Genomic DNA, 22,893 nt, shown 5'->3' with positions numbered 1-22,893 from the left:
TTTATAGCTGTAAGTATGGGATTTCCTGGACAGCTAATATCCACAAACAATCAAAGGCAGAGGCCCATGAGAAAAAAAGAAGCATTATTTCAAATTTGAGCTGAGAGTCGTGATTTTTAAAGAGCTGAACAGGAACTGGAGTTGAAATCTGAAGCAAGAAAATTCCTTTACTAGGCACTGATGGACACTCTGCTGTGTTTCTTTTGGCCTTGCCAGAAGTTTTTAGGTCATTGGGCTTTGGATATTACAGCAAATTAAAATCTTACAAGTTCAGAAACTTTGAAAATGACAAATAACTCACCCCCCACCCCGCTTTTTAAACTAATGATACTTCGCTAAAAAGAGTCAAAGCTCTTTTATGATACCTGTTGCCAATATTAGTGCCACCGAATGATCTCATCTTTCATTCTGGCTAAATTCCAACATACAATTTCATTAACCCAGGTACTGCAGGTGATAAAACTCATTTTTCCCTTAAGAGACAGCTAAAAAGTACCAGTTACACATTTATGAAGTACCAGCAATCAAAATTATGGATTTTCTAAAAGGTTTTTAACTACTTTTATTGAAAGGAAAATCGCTGTCTCAGACATTTGAGACACTATTGCTAATAATAAATTTTACCATTTAGACATAGCAGTAATATGGTAGACAGTGTCAATAAAAGTATGAAACAAAGATGATCTTGTCTTTCAAGTAATGCTTTCTGATTATACACCGGAAATTATAATGTGAAACATAAACTAAGAACACTTAAAAATATAACATATAATAATATAAGACAATATGTTGAGGTATGTATATACAGTGTGCAATAAATATCTCATAATATATATACAGATACACATTTCAGAGATTGTCTAGTATACCTAGAATACTAACCACAAAATAAAAATTGTGTATATATGCATATAAAATTAAAATTATATGAATCAGACTAAACTCTCTAGCTCTTCACTTATGAATAAGTTAGAATGAAGTATACAAACATTTGTGATGTTATCTTTGGGCTACTTATCTAAAACTTTTCCTTCTAATATTCTATATATCACTAGAGGGCACTGTGGTATTTGGGCCACTCTGACCTCTTTAAGCAGTGTAACTATTGGAAAGGTCTTCAACTTCTGTACAATGTCAGAAAGGTTAATAAGGATGTTGTAAAAGAAACTGCAACATTCAAATTTGAACAGAAGCTCAAAATATGAAACAGCCTAGAAAATAAAATCAGTTCTTTTATCAGTAAGTGTCAACATGTTTTCACAAAGAACAGATTTCATGGAACAACTGTACTTCGGCTGCCTTACTATCATTTATAATGAATTAACAGTTGGAAACACCTTTAACCAGCAATTTTTATATTTATGTTTGAAAAATCAAATTGGGGACACCATGTATTTAAACAAAAACATATATAGACTAGTCTTTACTGCTCTAACCATTGGATAAAAAGTTTCTGTTGTGCTAACTGCAGATGATTTCACTGCAGAACATTTTGACATGCAAATGATAGCAATTAATGCGTTTGAAATAATTTATGATTTCCGGCTTACTTCAACATGTATTAGCATATACCTGGTTTCTTTAACACACACTTTGTTTTTCCAAAACCACAAACATAGTTGCTGGAATTTCATGTGGAAGTGCTTAAGGGGTTGAAAGTTAACACCTTTGTGAGCTGAGCTGCCTCACAGTTGCTGCTAAACAAAAGCCTCTTTGTAGAAGCTTTCTTGAAATGTTTTCTTAACATGTTCCAAGTAGTTTTAGGCCGGCAACTAAAGTAAACAAGATGTTACCATGATAAAAACACTTGTGAAAACATTACAGAGTGCACTTAGTAGTTTCTTTCATATAAACCCTCCTTAGTTTCATTAAAGTTAAATTCACATGAAGCAGGCAACCAGCATCTCTCTATGTATGGTTGCCCCATCTCTCAAAAGGGGTGTGTATCCAATTTAGAATACATAATCAAATTACAGATGTTATTCTGAGACTGAAAACACCCAAATCATGATAGCATTAAAATAAAAGACAGGCACGGTTTGGTCCTGCACCGCAATATGGGCCCTGGATGCCTGCGTATCTTGACCAAGTACACCACTGCCCATCCAAACAAAGATTTCCCCAAACTAGCAGGGCTGTAAGGGGAGAACTGATCCCTTTCCTGTACGTAATCTTTAAAAATACACGAGATTGAAATAAAGCATATCAATTTTTAATGTAATTCCATATGATGCTGTTCTTTCATTTCAGATTACGATGTGGGTAATATGTAAACATACGATATAAGGCATGTCTGCTCCCTAAAGCCGTCACCTGGGTTTTGTGGAGGTAGGAATAAGGCCGGGAAACTGGACTTGTTTTTGTTTTTTATATTAACTAAGTATTCTATGCAATGCAGGGTGCAACTATTTAATTAGACTTAGAAGAAACACCTGCTGATATCAATTAGCTCTTACTGATACAGCCACTGTATAACAACCAATGGCTAAGAGATTACCAAAAATCCAAAAACCTAAAACTGCAACTTATTTGGAAAAGAAATAGGGAAATAAATGCATACAATAGCCTGTGTGTCTGCTGGCTGTGATAAGCATCCTCTTGTTGGCTGTGAGTGAAAGACAACCAGGATTGTTATTTGTACAGTATTTATCTTTGAAATCAAGAGCCCTGTGGTGTACCTCACCTTGGGAACAAACACTACAGAATGATCACAGAAGAGTGTCAAATCTCTGGTTTTGATTTACCAACAGTTATGATATTTCTTCCTCAGGAGAAAAAAAAAAAAAGAACCAGGATTTTAGACCTTCGAGTCCTTTTTCTCCTTTAACTACGGCATCATTTTATTGGCATATAGTGCTTTCATTCCGCATATAACTTCTCTTCACTCTCTAGAACACTTGGGTGAATGAAATTAAGTAATGCTCAACTGACATGGAAACTGTATTTCACTTAGTGGGGGCTATATTTTTTTATCTTGGGCTGGCTATTAAAAGACCCGCACCTTCAAAGATTTTACAGCTACAGTGGGTACAATCACAATTGTCTACCGTTATGAAAGCTTCAACCATTTTCAGCATTATTTCCTACCTATCTTTTCAGTAAATAATAAACTTACATTTTATTGTTATTTTTGAAAGGGCATCCACTCCACAATAGGAGCAAGAAATCTGGAGGACTACAGTATCATTATATAAAGTGCTACCCGCTTCTCTAGCAATGTCAATTTGGTGCCTGGGGATATCTATTCTGCATACATTCTGGGTGAACTATCACACAGCACTGATATCATTTTGTAGAGAGATAAACCCTTGGATTGTAGAATTTGTGTACTGGGAAAATTTAGGCAACTCAACAGGTTGCTGTTGATGTTGAGAGACAATTTAAGAAAGGGAAAAAAAGACACTTTAAAACTGGAAGTGGAAAAAGAATCTAAATATAGAGGTTTGGATGGCTTAGGGAAAGTACAGATGGAACCTTTTACCTGTAGGCGATGGCTCAAATTTAGCCAAGGTTATAAATTACCTGAAATTGTTACAATCTACTGGTTGTTCACAGATCTCTATGAAAGGAGTGTGTGGTCTCAGTCCACCTCCGGGTGGGACGGAAGAACATACCACAGATGAATCACCACAGTTGACACTAATAGGAAACCTTTCTTATATTGTCAGCAAAAAGCCCCATGACTGAATGCACCAACACTGAACTACCCATCATTCATAAAGGTGGCCCCACCATGTTGGGGATGAGGGTTTGGGGCACACAGATAGTCTACGCTGTCCCTATCCATGCTGCATTACCTAAGCATGGCAGAATCTGGCCCATTATCGTGCCCAGTGCTATCTTACTCCATAAGTAGTTCTACTAAAATTAGTGGGATCCAATCCCAGAGAAGGGACTACTCAAAGTGAGTAAAGGTGGCAAAATCTGCCCCATGTGAATAAACAGAGAATTCCAGTCTCCAAAGCTGTCAAATCCAGAACCTTTCCCTTCACTAAATGTAATGAAATTTAGAATTGTTTTAAAGAACTAAATGTTATAGAATGGCATATGAATATAAATGAGCTGGCAAGTATGAGAGATTAGCATTTATTTCACTAAGTGAACAACAGGATGAACTGAAAGAAATGAGGCCACTCTTCATGGAAATCTATGACTAGTACCTTCTTATTTTGTAATCCTCTTATAATGAGACCCTTTTCATGACTGCACCACTCCTTACTTGTAATTTATGCTTATACGGGGCCTGTTCCTGCTTTCACTAAAGTCAAATGGGGGGTTTGCCAGTGACTTGATTGGGACCAGGATTGACCCATTGTGTTTTGGAAGGAAAAATTTTAATCCAGGCCTCAACATACCATTTAAAAAAAAACCCAAAATATTCTTCAGAACTGTCCCGAGAAAGAACAGACGTATCTAAGACTGTTTCCTAAAGATTTGGAAATGAATTCTGCTCAGTTGCTCCGGTGTCCATCTCAAGCAATTCTGTGGATTTCTATGAATTTATTCCACTTGAATAGCATTGTAAATATGACAGAAGAATTTGGCCCTTTGTGCATTCAATCTACAAATGTTGCTGGGGCATTTGGTCTGGGTTGGCTGTAACAACAACACAGCCAGAGCAAATCTAGGAGCTGCTAGCACACATCAAAATTCAAGAGGAACCCAAATGTACCAACAGTCTAGTTGTGCCTAGTGATCCACTCAGAGATATATGGGATGCAGTATTAACACATTTACACTTCAGCTTTGAGGGAGGAAGTAGATACTTGCAGAAGAGCATTGTGAGATTTAGTACAGCCTTCCCTTTGCTGTGTTGGGATCCAGGCATTACCACACACTAGCCAATAATGCACTGGTGATACAACATATAAAACTGTATACTTTGGCAGTAAGGAGAGGTCAGCAGAAAACTGCAGGGGCCTAATAAATATAATTACAGTTTATTTTTAGTAGTGTAGACTTTGTTCATTAGTTACTTATTTGACAAATTAATTTCACCTGATGCCTTGCAATTCTCTCTGATCAATTAAGGTGTTAATAGAAGACTAAATTTCAAAGTTAATTGAAAGTAAGGTTAAATTAATCTGCATTGTGTAAAATTTCAGTAATTTTTTTAAAAAATGGAATATTCAAATAGAAAAACACTTTAAAGTAGACTGAAGAAATTCAAACACTATGTTTTATAGCAGCATAGTATACAGGAGACTATTTGAGTTACAGATGGACTTTTTCCTAAAGGGATAATTTACCATCCCCTATTAAAATGTACATTAGACATAATTCAAAACCAAGTGAAATTAATGGGAGTTTTCTATTGCCTTCAATGAGCTTGGGATCAGGCCCTTGGTGAGTGAGTGACAGCATATGCTCCGGGTAAAATATAAGTGCCAAAAAACAAAAACAAACAAACTAACAAAAAAACCCACTTACTTTAGAAATGACTGGAAGTCTTCACAAACTGCTTCACAGCCTGGCCATTTGCATACACCATGTCCATAGAGCGGATGGCTATGTGAGTGCTCCTCGTGGGATAAACTGAAGGAAAGAAACAAAAAGAAAGGAGGAGAAGCATTGTAACTGAAGGCTCTGAATAAATTCATCTTGGCAAAGATGCTAACAGCAAAACACACAGGTCGAACACCACAACAAACAGAGGATCCAAAAATATACCATTACAGTTCACAAACCCTATTTACCCTGCCCTTGATTTCTAAAAACAAAATTAAATATCATTTGCAGACTGAATACATGTGCCATCCAAGAGCTCTCTTGTATTTACGTCCTACATTTCATTCATTAACTAAAGGCTTTGTAAAGAATTTAAATGAACACGGAAGGGGAAAATCATTTGACAGACTTGCTTAAAACTCTGTTTGATATTTTGATGAGAAATTTATGAATATTACACATTGACAGTTCAACTGCATCAGAATGAAAAGCTATTCCTGAACAGCAGCACAGTGTCTTAAAATACAATATATCCAGGACTTAACATTCCAAATTATTACATAAAGGAAAAAAACCCGGCGTTTGAGCTCTATTTTTAACACCATATTGTCCATCTAGCATTTTCTTCTCCTTACTATGCCGCCCTTTTTGCACTAGAACAGACTTTTTACACTCCAATAAAGTGAATCACAAATGTTTTCAAATGTAAAATTCATCGTAAAAGAGGAAACATGTAATAATCAAAGAATTCTGCAATACCAAAAGGTTAGCAGAGGCTATTACCATGTCTAAGCATTGGTAGAAATAGCACAGTGCTTACCAACTACTGAAACTAAGGTTAAAGAAAAAAATTCTTATGAACATTAAGGGGTTAATCCTCCAGTGGGATTCCAATCAATACGTAATGATTTGACTGCACTGATCCAAGTCATGAGACGCTTTGATCCAGGCCATGAGGTGCTCAGGGAAATGTATCTGATGAACCATATTCTAAAATATCTTCTTTATTCAACTTCTGCATGGAAACTTCTAAAGTAAAGGAAATATTTTTGCAACAATTTCCGTAACCTTAGATGGCTTTAAGCATTAAATGCCAAAATAATATTGAGGGCTCTATTTTATACTCCCTCACACACATCTATTTTTCATAGCAAATCTTTTTGCTACAGTGTACTTCTGCCGTATTATGAACTTCAAACACACACAAAGGATATGACTGCATACCAGCACCTAGGTGGAGTTTTATGACTTTTTTTTATCCTGGATTACAGGTATAGTTATGGATAAACACCTACGTTTTGCCATCTTATGTCTATGCACATGTGGAAATGTCATTTGTTCCTGTTCTGGAACATTATCTCCCCATGTATTACAACCATGATTACAGTTACATTCTTTCTTTTTCACCGGATATGAGAACCACACTGTTGTCTCAAACACTCCCTGTTGTCTCAAACAATAAGAAACACATGAGAATGTTCCTCCAAACCTCCCAGTTTCCATTACATCTCATCTTAGGCCCAATGGAAATCTTTGGACAATTGAGGGACACTTAACACTTTCTGAAGGTAAAAGGTGTTTGGAAAAAATATTACAAAAATGTGCATAAGTGTTAATTTCCATTTTTCCATCTTTTCCAAGCAGTTCTAAAACTCAGCAACCTAATTCTCCGACAAAACATAGGTGGGGTGACCAGATATCCTGATTTTATAGGGACAGTCCCGATCTTTGGGTCTTTTTCTTATATAGGCTCCTATTACCCGCCACCCCCCATCCCATTTTTTCAAATTTCCCGTCTGGTCACCCTAAACATAGGAGGCTCAGAGGGTCACAAAGACCTTGTCTATATGGGAACTTTTTTCAGATGATCTTCAATCAGTTTTTAAAACAAACGAGAAGGGAGAAACTATAGCTGATGAGTTGTTAAAGGAATGAAGGAACCAATCCACTCTCTGCAAGGACGTTACAAAAATGTTACATCACATGTGTATTCTCAATTGAAAAACAGAGTGCCTGGGTGAAGGAACACAGTCAACTCAAGCCAGATATGGTGCAGAGTGTCAGGTACACTCTTTGAGGATGTGGAAGGAGAAGAAGAATTTAAGAATACTGATATGTTTAGTAACATCAATTTTTATATCTTAAAATAAGAATAAAATGCTGCAAATCTCAGGAGAAAATGAGAGAAAAATCTAAATCGGTAGCTTGTCTTTATTTTTATTTTATTAAGAGGTTCATTTGATCCTGACAGGCTAAACAATGAAATCCAGATAAAAGGTTGGGCTTGATAGTTACAAACGCAAACCCCAAAACAAATAAACTTGTATATCACAGGCCCGAGCTCCACGTAAAAGGTTTTGCTGGCACAGCCATGCTGGCTAGGAGTGTGCAAAAATAGCTCTGCTGGTAAAAGCACCGTGTAGATGGGGTTATTATACAGTATTGGCCAAAATGGTCTTTTGCTGGCATTGCTTATTTCATTTGGGGAACCAGTATAAAAGTTATTCCATGAAAGAAACATTTTGCCAATGTAAGCTGCAGCTTCCCTATGAGGGTTTGCCGGTATAGCTATACTGGCAAACCCTTTCTAGTATAGACAAGGCCTCAGTCTATTTGCTCAACAGCATAATAAAGCTGGATACATTTTAGGACTGAAGTCTTACTAGGAGCATTTGCAGTCAATACTAAATGTATACCTGGCTGTTCTTAAAATAAACAGATTTTTAATGCGGTTTGTTGTTGTGTTTTTTATCAACTAGTTTTACAGCACAAGGATAAAGGGCGGGAAAGTAAGTTTTTATGTTAACATCCCATTAAAATCAATGAAGACATTCATAGCTATGCCAGTGGTACAGTTTAAGTGTGTTTGTCAGACTTAACAAAACTTTAGCATGTCAATTTACATAGTGAATGTTACACGCACAACCAAAGTGACTAGGAAACTGCAATGTGACACAACAAGACAAAGTAAATTTTCAAAGGGTTCTGCAGGGTTTTCCACATTGTAAATCCCATTATCATGTCAGTGGGAGTCATACAGTTTAAACACCTAAACGGATTTTTTTAAATTAACCTCTTAGATTCTAAAGGCTACAGCCAAGTCTATGGGAAGATCCCAGGATCACTATGCATATTGTTTTAAATTGGAGTACAAATCTTTCCCCACCCCGCAAGGATCTTCTGCATGACAGGGAGGGCACTACCGTACTCTGCCCAAAAACGTTCAAAGTATGTGACTGAAGGTGTCTATGTGAATGCAGAGTTTTAACTATATCCATGGGAATTCCTTATGTTAACCATAAATGGAAACATGAAAAGTCAGCACACCCACAGTATATTTTAAATGGCATTATGCCTAAAGCAAACATACAAGGAAGATTCCACCACCATTCAACAATGAACAGAAATGCTCAAAGTTTTTTTGGAAGTAGCTATTTTTAACAAAGATTAAAAATGCAAGCACTTCTGGTAGTTACTTTTTTTAAATTACTTGTTCCTTTACTTTTGTCCCTGCATTATTCTTGGATCTTCGGTGCTGTATTCTGGGGACTTTCACATGCCCAGATAAGTGTCCTGTTAATCAGTCTGGTCCATCCTGCTTCTATTGATAGTACTAAATATTGACTGACTGTTCAAGGAAACTAGAATCTTCGAAAGGATTACTTCAGAAAAAGACAGAAGAGCAGAACAAGATTATGTACTACATTTGACATATTGAGGAAAAGACAAGAAGAAAATGAAAAATGAATTAAGAACTTGATTTTCCTTCAACTGTTCCAAGTACTAACTTTGGGCCTAATTCATTAAAAGAAATTGTTCAAAACCATATGTGTTTCTCTCTCACACACACACACACACTCTCACGGATAACCTGCCATGAATATATGTGATGTACAACAAGTTTTTGAAGTAAATCATATAGCATTACATAATTTACACAAACAGCAGAGGTATGCATGGCATAGAATCAAGGCAGACCTCTGCACAGTTGATTTTTCTATGCCCAGTGGATTTGGATTGCCCCTTCTTATTTGTAAATTATCTGTTGGTGAAACACTTAACAGAATGCATCCAAAATAATACAGGGGCATGATAAGATTAGACGCAGGCACATGAAATATAATACTTCAGCCAAGCAAACTTTGTTGTGTAATTCTCTTTCTTAATTACATGGATCATGGAGTAACAAAAATACAAATGATAAATCAGAAAATCCTTAACACATGTCCACTTAACATTTATTTTTGATGCTTTCAATGTCCTATCTCCATGCAGACTCCCTGTAACTGCTCATCCAGGTGGGATGAGGATGACAAGGGACAGCCTGGCACTCTTATGTTCAACCCTGTCTTCAGCATCCACCTTCTAGATGCTCTCACAACCTATGTCTTCTTCAAACAAAGCACTGCATTGTGCTTCCAACCTATGAGGGCCCTCCTCAGGCTTCAGAAGTAAGTTCACTATGTGCACTCTACCTCCAACAAATAGTACTGTTAAATAAACCTGTAAATAAACAGAAGCCATTCAATTACTGCAGCCAGTTGAGCTTTTTAGGTTTAGGTAGACGAAATTTCTACAATTGATTGCTCCATTTCTGATACCTGACATCCTCATTGTAAATACAGAACCACATTTTCCCCCTGGAGAAACCATAGATAGCAAGGCCCAACCTGAGAAAGGAAATGACAGTCCCCCTAAGATGCACAGTGCCACTATCTTGGTGAGAAGAGTGGTACTTGGTTTCCCAATTGTCCTGTGCTGATTTCGGACATGAATGACTATAGTCACCATGCTATTCAGCTGCAAAAAGCAGAAGCTTACTCTTTGTCCAATTCTCTTGTTTTCCCACCATATTCTAGATCTAAGAGAACCACTTGCAGTGCAAAATTTAGTCTCTTAAATCTCCATTCTTTGACCAACTTTGACACTCATAACGTGTGACTGTCAAAGACCAAAGTTACTCAGCAGATGTGCTTACAGGAAAGATGATCCTGTTTTATTTCTAATGGTCAAGCTAGAATCAGAGAACTGAGGTATGTTCTTAATGGCTTGTGCATCAGCATCATTAATAAAGATTCTACAGGCCAAATAATGCCTACAGTTACGTCTGTGCAATAACATTGTCTTCAAATTCTATTCTTGGTTAAACATCTGCAACCCTTCAATTTCCTCAGTTGCAAAGGTGCAACTTAGGGCATAATTTGGTTTTGCAGTCAGAACTTAACTAGCAATTCTCTCACTAGTATAAAAAAGCATAGAGTACTTTTCTTTATTGGGTCTGCAATGTACACGGCAGTAAAAACAAAAAAGAAAAAAAGCTTAGTCATTAAAGTAACCAGAAATTACTCTGAATCAGCACAGGGTCTGTTGCATAAGAAAGTGCTGTTTTTAGTCATTTTTCAGATTAGAATTGGCTAAAAGGAATCGCTTTTAAATCAACAAATTATTCTTATAAAGAAACTTAATAATGCTCTTCATGCTGAGTTTTGCAAACTGGTAAAATGGAGCAGGGGACATTGAAATTGCTCTGCAGAGGTATCCGTTATAATCAACAGTAAGACGTTTAACAACCTCTTTGCAACATTACAACAACAATTTATCTAGTTTATCAATTAGGCCATACCTACCAACTAGCCCTGAGGAATTGGGCACCAGGATTTCAAACACTGGCTGAATATTGACATAAGAGCTGTGTGTGGATCCAGGAAACCGAGGAGGTGTGAACCTCAGTAATAATGTCCCAGGCATCACAGTGTACTATACCTGAAGGTTCACAAATCTTGAAATACTTCATATTCCATTACACCTCTTCAACACTGGTGAGGGGTGACAATCATTGCCAGAATAGTGGGGAAAACAGAGAGTGATGTAAGAAGCCGTACTTGATTCCCTGTTATTGTTGTGAAGAATATTCTTCTGCTTTAATGGAATTGAGAGAATGACTGAGTCACCTGCACAGCAAAGGATGAAGGATCTGTGCAATATCTTCTGCTACTCCCTTGGAAAGACTCGGCACAGTGCTTGAAGAAAACCAAGGGTGGGGGTACTAGGGGGGAAGGGCTGAATTTGGAGGGGGAAGGGTTGGGTTCCCCCACTCCAGGGCCAACAGGAAATGACTTCAACGTTGTCAGCTGCTTACAGAGTAAATTTCTGGGTACAACAGGGCACTTTTGTCCAGAGTCTCTATAGAACAGTAATGAATTCATGTGTCTATCATTCTTTCTTCCTCGCAGTGTGTTCTTTGTCGCTTTCGCACCCTATAACCCTCATCATCTCAATTTTCCATCTGCTTTTAAAATCATGTTTAATTAGAGGATTTCACATTCCCTTGTGATATCATACCCATGTTTAGAATTTCCAACTGGAGTGATTATGTATTAATATAGTAAGTGCCAGATTTATGCTTTTTAAAAAAATAATTGAGATTGTTAATATCACAGGAACATAAGAATGGCCATACTGGGTCAGACCAATGGTCCATCTAGCCCAGTATCCTGTTTTCTGACTGGCCAATGCCAGAGGCTTTAGAGGGAATGAACAGAACACGGTAATTATTGAATGATCCATCCCCTGTTGTCTACTTCCAGCTTCTGGCAGTTAGGACACCATGCATGGGGTTGCATCCCTGACCATCTTGGCTAATAGCCACTTATGGACCTATCCTCCATGAACTTATCTAATTCTTTTCTGAGCCCCGTTATGCTTTTGGTGTTCACAACATCCCTTGGCAACAAGTTCCAGAGGTTGACTGTGTGTTGTGTGAAATAGAACTTCCTTTTGTTTTAAACCTACTGCATCTTAATTTCTTTGGGCATCCCCTGGCTTGATAGACATCTATCACATCCCCCCTTAGGCGTCTCTTTTCCAAGCTGAAAAGTCCCAGTCTTTTAAATCTCTTCTCATGTGGAAGCTGTTCCATCCCTCTCATCATTTTTGTTGCCCTCCCTGTATCTTTTCAATTCTAATATATCTTTTCTGAGATGGGCAACCAGAACTGCATGCAATATTCAAGGTGCATACCACGGATTCCTTAGTAGGATTTGACTTCCAACTTTTAAAGGATGCCTTTTTGCCTCTAACCGCTTCTTTTACTCTGCTTAGCCATGGTGGCACTTTTTTAGTCCTCTTACTGTGGTTTTTAATGTGGGGTATATATTTAATTTGAGCCTCTATTATGGTGTTTTTAAAAAGTTTCACTCTCGTGACTGGACCTTTTAATTACAATTTAACCTAGCTCAGTTTTGGTTAGTTCCCCTTCCTGAAGTTAAATGCTACTGTGGTGGGCTTCTTTGGTATCTTTTCTCCCACAAGGATGTTACACTTAATTACAGTATAGGCACTATTACCAAACGGTTCAGCTACAGTCACCTCTTGGAGCAGGTCGTGTGCTCCAGTTAGGACTAAATACAGAATTGCCTTTCCTCTTGTGGGTTCTAGGACTAGCTGCTCCAAGAAGCAGTCGTTAATGGGGTCTAGAAACGTTATCTCAGCATCCTGTCCCGAAGTGACATGTTACCCAGTCGATACGGGGATAGCTGAATTCCCCCATTATTACCGAATTTACTATTTTTATACCTTCTCTAATCTCCGAGTATTTCACAATCACCATCACGGTCAGGTGGTTGGTAGTATATCCCCATTTCTGTATTATTACTGTTCAAGCACGGGATGTCTGTCCATTCCAGAGAGATTCTATTGCACCGTTTGATTAATTTACGATTTTTACTATGTTTGAATCTATGCTTTCTTTCACCTATGCTTTCTTTCACTCCCCCACAAGCACGAACTACTCTGTCAGTCCTATATATTTTGTACTTTTGTATTGCCATGTCCCACTGATTATCATCATTCCACCAAATTTCTGTGATGCCTGTTACATCAACATCCTCATTTAATATCAGGCACTCAATTCACTAATCCTAGTATTTAGATTTTTAGCATCTGCATACAAGCAAAATGTGTCATTTTTTGTTGTCTGCCATTATGTGATGTAACTGAATGGGACTATTTTTCATTTGACTGTTTCTTTTCAGTTCTTACCTGTACTCTATCAACGTCTATCCTCTCCTCTTTACTAGGATATAGAGAATCCCCATTAATAGAGCCTCCCATACATGAATTATTTGGCCTCAAAATGCAGAGGATAACATTAATTAACTAGGAGTCTGAAATAGGAGACATTAATCATGTGTGAGAAACTTAGTCCTCCTTTGGGATTCATAAATTAACAGGCTAGAAGGTGCCATTGTGATCATCTAGTCTGATCTCCTACAAAAGACACAGGACTTGAATCCCGGATCATCATCTTAAAAGTCTGATGTTCTACTGGCTGATCTATCCAGGCTCACAACCTCCGAGCCAGAGATGGTTTTAAACCATTCTAATCTTAAAGTTTGTCAGCATAAGTAAAGGAAAGAGAATAAAGTACAATAAAGCACGATAGCATCAATATGTAAAAATAGCGTTTCATCTCTCACGGGAATTGCAATATTGATCTAATGGTAATGGCATTAAGGATAAAAAACACTGGTTGTAAAACTCATTATCATTTGCAAACCCAAACACATATTCAGTGTACCTCACACAATACATGTAAGATCCGATACCTGTCTCAAAGAGCTTACAGATTTAGGACAACAACAGTGATATGTGGAAGAGGCAAACAGGAACCATAATGATCACACAGTTACTCAGTATTCTTATTTCTCCAATCTATGAGGCTCCATCACATTTCATAGACTGCCAACTTGTTCAGGTTTTATAGAATGATGCATTATTTGATGCAAGATGCCCCATTTTCAGTCCCAAATCTGAGGAGGTGTAGGGCCATTTGGAACTGACGCTGTACTTCTGTGACTTGCCGGTTAATTCTGTAGTTACTCAAAAGGCACAAAAGAAAAACGAACGATAATAAAGTGAAACTCTGTGTTTGGCTACAGACAGGTGAAAGGTCAAGAAATGTGAGGTGAAAATCAAAAGTTAGAGATCCATATTTCACTTAATTAAGAAACAAAATGGCAACCTTAATGAATTAATTATACTGATCTAGTACTGACCACAAATAGCTTTAAGGAGAATTAATGAACAACTCAGCCTTTTTCAAAATGTGGCAGTTTTTCCATTCAGAAAACCTCATCTAGTTTACCTATATTTGTTTGGGAAGGGAAAAAAAACCCTAACCCCTCCCTTCATACCAAGACCCAGAACAAATGGAAATTCATGTTTTACATCAAACTCATTGGAAGAAACAGAAATGGGAAATTAAATTGTAAATGACTACAACAACTTCAGACAAACCGGGTTAAAATCTGTTGCTCACAGCTGAAATCCCGTCTGATGTTTTTTACCTGTGTTCACACACACTCACACTAGCACGTATATTCATGCAGATGACTAAATATAGCGCCATTCTGTAGATACTGCAACATGCAGTCCCAGTAATGCATTGAAAAAAACTGACTGGCACTCTAATGATCAGCAACAGAAATTGCTGCCTGGCCAACCTTGGGACCATTTGCTGGGCAGCTGCTTCAAGGAAGTTTCTTCACCAAATTTAGCTAAGCAATCAGATTAAGAAAGAATCAGGGATTGACTACCCCATCTCTATCCCACCTGCGTGGCCTCCTGCAGGAGAGAGGATGCAGTAAGGTCCCTTAGCAGAGACATGGTGACAGAGTAGGTAGAGACCTCAATACCTTTCTGCTGTAGTGGATTACATGTAGCAGACAGACTAGAATGTCATAATGCTCCCGTCTGAACCTAAAAATCTATTAATCTATGACAGAACATATTTGGTTACAGCTAAAATTATGAAGCTCTAAATGTATTATGCACATTTTCCAATATGCATATTATTACCCCATACTTCTGACATCTCACCAAAACTGCTAAGGACTTGTATAACCACTAGTTTAACACGCCACTTTCTTTGGAGAATTCTAGTGCACCTTTCTAGAACACTCAGGAGAAGTGCTCATCACAAAAACAATTTTTATTTTGTCGCTTCTTTCAGCTGCAAGCGCCAATCTCCATTTGATTTTACTATAAACAAGTTTGCCTACTATTTAAAACTGAGTTTTTTTTCAATTTGGTGCCTGAATATCATTGTGAAGAGCACATCAGAAATACCTAGACAAATATGAATTGAAATGCTGGATTTTTAAATTTTCTCATTACTAACTAATGAGAACAATTTCTCTCTCTCCTCTTTGTAACTTCACTTCATATACTTGCATATCATAATCACATCCTCATACCGCCTCTATTTTTCCAGGGTGTAGATCTTTAATTCCCTTTAATCTTTCTTCATAGCCCATTCCCTCCAAACCCTTTATCATGCTAGCTGCTCTCTTCTGTATTTGCTCCAATTTCTCTTTATCCTTTCTGCAGGATAGTGCCTAGTTGCATGTCTTATTTTGACTGTGGTTTAAATGGTGCTTTGTACTGTGTAACAGGGAAGAAGAGTCTTAAAATGTGACAAACATGTTTGTACAGCCCAAGACTACATTTACCTTCTTAACTATGGGTTGCAGCAAATGCCTCACTTTAATTTCTCATGCTCTATAGTGCCTACGTCATTTCCCACATAACCGATGCTTAGTAGCTGATGTGTCATTTTGAACATGTATTTTGGATTTTTATTACCTACTGGACAACTCTCCACTTATCCTTGTTAAATTTCATTTTATTCCTATCTGCACAGTCCTCTAATTTATTCAGATGACATTCGACAGATTCAGTAGCTTGGGATCACATTTTTCTCTAATTAAGCTAACACTTTGACTATTTTTTCTCACTGATCTTTAACACAGCAATTCCTGTTGCTCTTGCATACAGAATTCGTGCTGGGGCGAGAGAGAGGAAAGCTCTCCGGTCTTATTTAAGCATATGCCTAACTCTAAGCATGTAAGTACTCCCCATTGACTTCAATGGGACTTGAGCTTCAATACCTTATGTAGAAGATCATATGTACGAGTACATTTTCTACAGTAACTTTAACTGTAAGAACAGAATCCGAGGAGGGGAAAGTCTTCTGCCTGTATATTGCCTGGTCAGGTGGCCAATTAACATGGACTATTACACTTTAATATTTTATCACGATGATTCCATAGGCATAACAAAAACAGCACAGAAGGTGATTGTCACATCACAAACACTGTGAATTCGTTTTTTATGCCTCCTCCCACTAAATAATCTTGCAACATCTTTTTTTTTCCTTTTAATTTACATGCCGTTTTGTAAATATACCCTAAAAGTGTGAGGAAAATGTATTATAAGAAAACAATTAAAATATATTACATTATTTCTGCCACATGCTTTCCCCCAGGGAACATTATAAAAAGCACCAAAATTCATAGGACACAAGTCTACGTGTTTCCTCAGGGAAGCATGCTGAATCATACAGGTAGTGTAAATATCATATGCTGTTGCAGGTGTTAGGCTTTCTATTTGTTTTTGTTTACTAAAAGGCATAACAAATAGTCACATTAAATCAGAACAACATTTGGCATGAAAATCCTGGATACCAGAGCAGCCATACATGTTGCTTTCTTGTTAATAACTTAAAGCTTTTTGAAAGACACACATTTTCCACACGCTCCATTTGCCATACTCTGCCCGTGTTGTGATTGGGGGCCAGCTCCCATTCAAGGAGTGGTTCATCACAGGATACTTGGGGTATGTCTATACTGGAAAGAAAAACCCGTGGCTCCAAGTCTCAGAGCCCAGGTCCACTGATTTGGACTCACGGGGCTCGGGTTGAGGGACTAAAGATAGCAGCATATATGTTCCTGTTTAGGCTGGAACCTGTTACTGAGTTTCAGAGCCTGAGTTGAAACCTCTACACTGCTGTTTTTTAGCCCCACAGCCCGAATCCCATGAGCCTGAATCAACTGCCTAGGGCTCTGAGACTTGGCATCTCGGGGTTTTCCTTGCAGTGTAGACATACCCTTAGAGAGACACTGCAGACTTGCTGAGAACATACGCTCTTCAGGAAAGGTATACTCAACTTACATCACAAGCAGAGCATGTGGAAGAAAAACAGTAGCACAACACAACAGAAAAAAAGGGAAGAAAAGGACCATGCTTGTGTATACAGGACATATGCAGCTATGCAAGTTTGAGTTAACTCACAGTCTAAACAACTAAGAAAAAGTTTCTTCTAAGAATGATTTCCTGTAAACTCTGCACTGGTATGCTGCAAACAGAACCCTGCACCTGCAGAGTTAACCATGTGCTACTAAGAGTAACCAAAAATGAAACCTGCAAGACTGTTCTGGAATTTGCTCTGAGCTTAATTTTTTTTTTTATTAATGTTATAACTTGGATTCTACAATAAAACAAATGGCAGAACATAGGTTGCTGAGAGTTAAAACCTACTTTTCACACTACACTGACCACAGCACCCACAGGCACAGCTACAATGTCTTTCTATGAATGGGACAGATTGCCATATGGATGCAGACACTGAACAAGCTGTACAACTCTCGGCGACAAGTGCCTAGGGGACTGTCCTATATTAGCACCACCTGTGCTGTGGAAATTGCGCTCTGTATATGAAATGGCATTTAAGGACCCATCAGGATGTTATTTTTGAGTACACACAAAAAGGAAAATTACAGTTAAAAGAATTCTCTGGCTAGCATATCTGTTGCTCAATTCCTGAAATAGTTTCCCAAAGGAATAGTTATCTTCTTTATTCACACAGCCTGAAATGACAAGCTGCAACACATACTAACACTTTCCCTTTGTGTGCTTACACCATTGTTTTAATGAGCAGAATATACTTTATAATATACATATGCCTCTACTGATTATATAGAAGAAGAAAATAAAAAAAATGCGCACACACCTTAGAGTCACGGGCCATATGAAAAAAATTCATTTGCATCACACAAATGAGCAGTTGCTTACATGTGAAAACCAAGCAGCATATGATAGGTTGGTTTCCCCAACATCATACAGGCACAAACCCCATTAACAAATTATGGGATTTCAGTGTATGTCTCTTCACTACCTCATTATATTCACTACCAAACATAACCCTATTTGCCTTAAAGTATAATAATAATAATAATTAAAACTAAAGCACTCAAGATTAGCACAAGATTTTGGGGGTTGTGAGGGAAGTAGGAAGAGATCTTTGCCTCTGTACCATTTCATGTCAATCCTGAATGAGAATAAATTCCTTCTTCTTCGATCCTTAAGAAATAAAGGATGCCAAGAAAAAGAAAAGTAAAATAAATGGAACTAAACAAAAACAGTTGTAAAATGAACATTATAACCCAGGGAAAAATGATGTCATTTTATTGATAAACTGATTTTTCCATTAAAACATGGGGAGATGGATGAACTGTACACAGCTTAAGGATGGTGTGTTACTTTAAATGACACTCAGTATCTTAGTGGTAAGACATATTATGTGATATAACAGCTGTCATACTCAATGCTGGAGTTTTATTGAACAGCAGAGTAAATAGTCATATGAAAATCATCTAACTTACTCCTCATTTTTAAGACATTTTCAAGGGTGTTTCTTTTTCCTTCCCAGATTGTTTTCTGTGTGACTGAAAATAATACAGCTCTTCTTCATCTCCCTGTCCAGCTCTTTCCAATAGTTAGCATCTCTGGTGCATATATTGAGAAATGATTCTCTTGCACACAAGAGAAAAAAAGAAAACATGAATCCCATATTTTAATGTAAATAAAAAAAAAGTTGACCTCTTATCTTTTTTAAAGACCAATATATTAACACCTTTAATTGAAAGAGAAGACATTAGTTGGACACTAAGTACTGAGACAGGGATGTTTTACTAAAATTCTAGCTGCCACAATTAAACGAAGTGCACATATGTACACAATTAGCAGAAAACCATCATCTATTTATTTGGTATGTAAAAAACCATTAAGCTGCATTAAACAGACATGTAATTATCTGAGCTGCAAGAAAAGGGAGGAGATATGCAAAGTACTCAGATATCAAACAATGATCTGTTGGCCAGATGGAGGTATAAAACAATACATATGCTAAAATTTGGAAAAGTTCTGCTGTGTGTCTGCCAAGGCTCACCCAATCTATTTAAAAAAATTTTTTTTGGATACACTAGTTTAGTGTTGGGAGTTGTATAACTGATTATTACAAGTGACCAGAAACAAATGAACCATTCGAGTTAAGAAGTTCTCTAATGTCAGGTCAGGTTCCTGAGGACTGTAAAGTGGCAAACATAACACTATTATTCATCAAAGGGCCACATGATAAAGTAAGCAATTACACTTGTGGAGGGAAATCCTAGGAGTTATTTTGTGGCATTTTGTGAGAATACCCTGAAAAGCATAATTTGATTAAAGACCTAAGACATGGGTGGATGAGGAAATGGTCTCGCGTAACTAATTTGCTAGCATTCCTCAAAGAAACGACTATCATGGTAGATGATGCACATAGTCAATGTAGTTGATGTTATAGTCTGATTAAAAAAAAACCCTCTGATAATGAAAATTAGCAACTATGGACTTGGGTCATGGAAGAGGGAATTTTTAAAAAGCAGGTTGGGTAGAAAACTGACTCTGAACAGGAAAGCAAATAGCAATCAATGGTATTTTCTCTAGCTGTAATGAGAATGCTAATTGTATGCTGTCCTGACAAATTCTGAGCTATAAGTAAGACGCATAAATGGAAGGAAAACAGGAAACTGATCCTCAGCTTTCATAAAGCATCATAGCTCCACTGGCATCACTGGGGCTGTGACAATTTACACCAGGTGCAGCTCTTCCCCACAAAGTCAAGCCACCCTGCTAGTGCTAGACACCATGCTAGATGCAGTTTTTTGATCATTTAAGTGGAAGTTTCATACAGGCTTTAAAAGAACAACTATATGCCTGGGGTCAAAACAGAGACTTTGGATCAAATTCAACTCTGGAGTAACTGAGTGCAACTGCATTAATGTCAATGGATTGCACACACTTATGTACCAAGAATAGGGACCAGATTCTGATACACTTACTCACCTTGAGTTGTGCTCACCTACTCTTTGAATAGTTCCACTGAAATAATGGAGTAAGGCACTTCTCACGGTGAGTAAGGCTGGCCGAATCAGGCCCTAAATGGCACAACCATGCAGCACAAACCAAAGTCTAGATGCTCCCTGCCCACAGGGATGGTTGGAGTTGGTCCTGCTTTGAGCAGGGGGTTGGACTAGATGACCTCCTGAGGTCTCTTCCAACCCTAATCTTCTGAGTCTATGTAAAAGTGCGGGAGAGGAACAATATCCACCACCTCTTGTGAGCTTCCAGCCAACTACATCATCCGCTCAGTACCACCTGTATTGTGGAAAAGGTGAGGGGCTGGCATTGATTTTTAGAGCAAGCTGAGCTCCATGGGTAATATGGTAATGTCCATGGCAACCTCATATATATATGAAGCCAAAATGAAGGGTCCGCTGATGTCTGTATGATCCTCACTCACCCCCATTCTTAGGAGGAGGGTTGGTATGTGGCGGAGGCGGGCAACTTTTTGATGACATTAGCTGCCCTTCCCTATGTGGCACCAAAACTCCCTTCTGCAGTATGTTAAAGACACAGAGTTATTGCTGATCAGGGCTGTAATGACTTACAATGCTCACTGCACTGTTCTCTACAGTTAGGAGGGAAACCTATCCAGTGTACATGTTCCCTAACTCCTCCCCTCCTGGCCGACCTTGGCCAGCCAAAGCTGCAATTGGAAGAGATGTGGGCACAATGGGCAAGAGGACGCCGCTTTCCCTTCCAATCCCGTTACGGTAGGTTCTCCATAACGTGGATCCACATGCAACGGAGAGGATCACATGCATTTCTGTTGTGCAGAACACAGAAAAAGGTCGTAACAGCTGGCTTACAGAACACGGCACAGCCTTCATTTAAGGCAGAATGTAAGGTGAAATACAACTGAAACTCTAATTTTATAAATACCTGTTCAGAGGAAAGGTGGGAAGGGGTCGAACGAGGAAATAAATCGGCTGTAGCCTAATAGATGTAGGCCAATGATAGAGGTATAAGGAATGCATACTGGTGAAGGTTTCAAAAACCTACTGCACAGAAGAAAGCAGATGTGGAGGAGCAGATTCTCCCTTGTCCTGCATCACTGGCACCAGCGCAGAATGAGTGCCAATGACTACACAAGAAGCAAGGCAATGGATAATCAGATCCTGGGAGTATATAGAGACAACAGGCTGAATTATTTCACCCAGACTATTAATTACGGGCCACATTCCATAGTCTATAATCAAGCTGAACCACTATTCACTCAGATTGGTTGGCATTAGGGTTGCCAATTTTGGTTGGATGTATTCCTGGAGATTTCATCACATGACAATCTTCAATTCCTGGAGACTCCAGGCCAGTCCTGGAGGGTTGGCAACACTAGTTGGCATGTAAGGTTTAAACAAACACTATATATTAAGATTATGAAGCAGATCAATGGTTTTCTACACCACTACCCTCTCCTCCTTTAGATCTTTCCTCAAGACTAATTCCTTCCGCAATGCATGCAAGAAAAGAATCACATAAATCATCTACTTATTTATTCCATTTATTTATCCGATGAGTTAACTGCCTACTCACGTGGAGGGAAGGGATTCAATTATGATAGAAAAGGACACAAAGATGGTAAAAATGAGTCAGGGAATTCATGGAGGCTTTAGAAAGGTTTCCTGGACAAATGGTCTTTTCCTGTGTCTAGTAATGCTATATCATAATTCACATATATAATTGCAACCCTCAAACTCATAGAACTTCCATTTTAATGAATTATGACATACATATGTACATGAACACATCCACCTGTCATCATCTTGTTGTTGCAATCAACAAAGAGCTCCAGACTTAGAATTGAGACTCTCCAAAATACGGGAACAAAAATCATATTGCCCCAGATTCTCTCCTGTGGCAAAGCTGTTTTTGCTACTCTGCTGGCACAAAACAGCCCTAAAGTCTACAGAACCATCTAAAGAATGATTGCCCCCCGCATAGGAGGATCTTCTGGTGACAGGGGATGGTATAATGAGATTGCCTACAAGGCAGGTGGTCCACTGGTGACTGCCCGTAGTAAAAACCCCCAACTGCTGGAGACGGGATACTAGATGGGGAGGGCTCTGAGATACTACAGGAATTCTCTCTCAGGTGTGTGGCTGCTGAGTCTTGTCCACATGCTCAGGGTCTAACTGATCACCATACTTGGGGTCGGGAAGGAATTTTCCCCTGGGTCAGATTGGCAGAGACCCTAGGCTTTTTTCGACTTCCTCGGCAGCTTGGGGCACCAGTCACTGGCAGGTTTAAACTAGTGTAAATGGTGAATTCTCTGTAACTTGAAGTCTTTAAACCATGATTTGAGGACTTCAGTAACTCAGTCTGAGGTTAGGGGGTCTATTTCCGGAGGTTCTGTGGCCTGCATTGTGCCAGATGATCACAATGGTC

At 38.3% G+C, this 22,893-nt stretch overlaps 1 protein-coding gene across 43 annotated transcripts in view; it reads right to left on the bottom strand.

Moving 5' to 3' along the window:
* FOXP1 (forkhead box P1) overlaps positions 1 to 22,893 on the bottom strand; it is a 498,462-nt gene that overhangs the window by 49,659 nt on the left and 425,910 nt on the right. For all 43 annotated transcript variants that reach the window (XR_005583190.1, XM_039482867.1, XM_039482868.1 and 40 more), the window contains one exon: positions 5,431 to 5,535. Coding sequence is in view for 42 of the 43 variants with exons in the window: in XM_039482867.1 (XP_039338801.1) it covers positions 5,431 to 5,535 (105 nt within the window). In the remaining variant the exon portion in view is untranslated. The remainder of the gene's footprint in view (positions 1 to 5,430; positions 5,536 to 22,893) is intronic.

This window comes from Mauremys reevesii, linkage group 7 (genome assembly GCF_016161935.1).
Source record: "Mauremys reevesii isolate NIE-2019 linkage group 7, ASM1616193v1, whole genome shotgun sequence".
In the NCBI taxonomy this organism is placed as follows: domain Eukaryota; kingdom Metazoa; phylum Chordata; order Testudines; family Geoemydidae; genus Mauremys; species Mauremys reevesii.
Note: the sequence above shows the minus strand (reverse complement) of the source record. Positions and strands in the feature narration are given on the sequence as shown.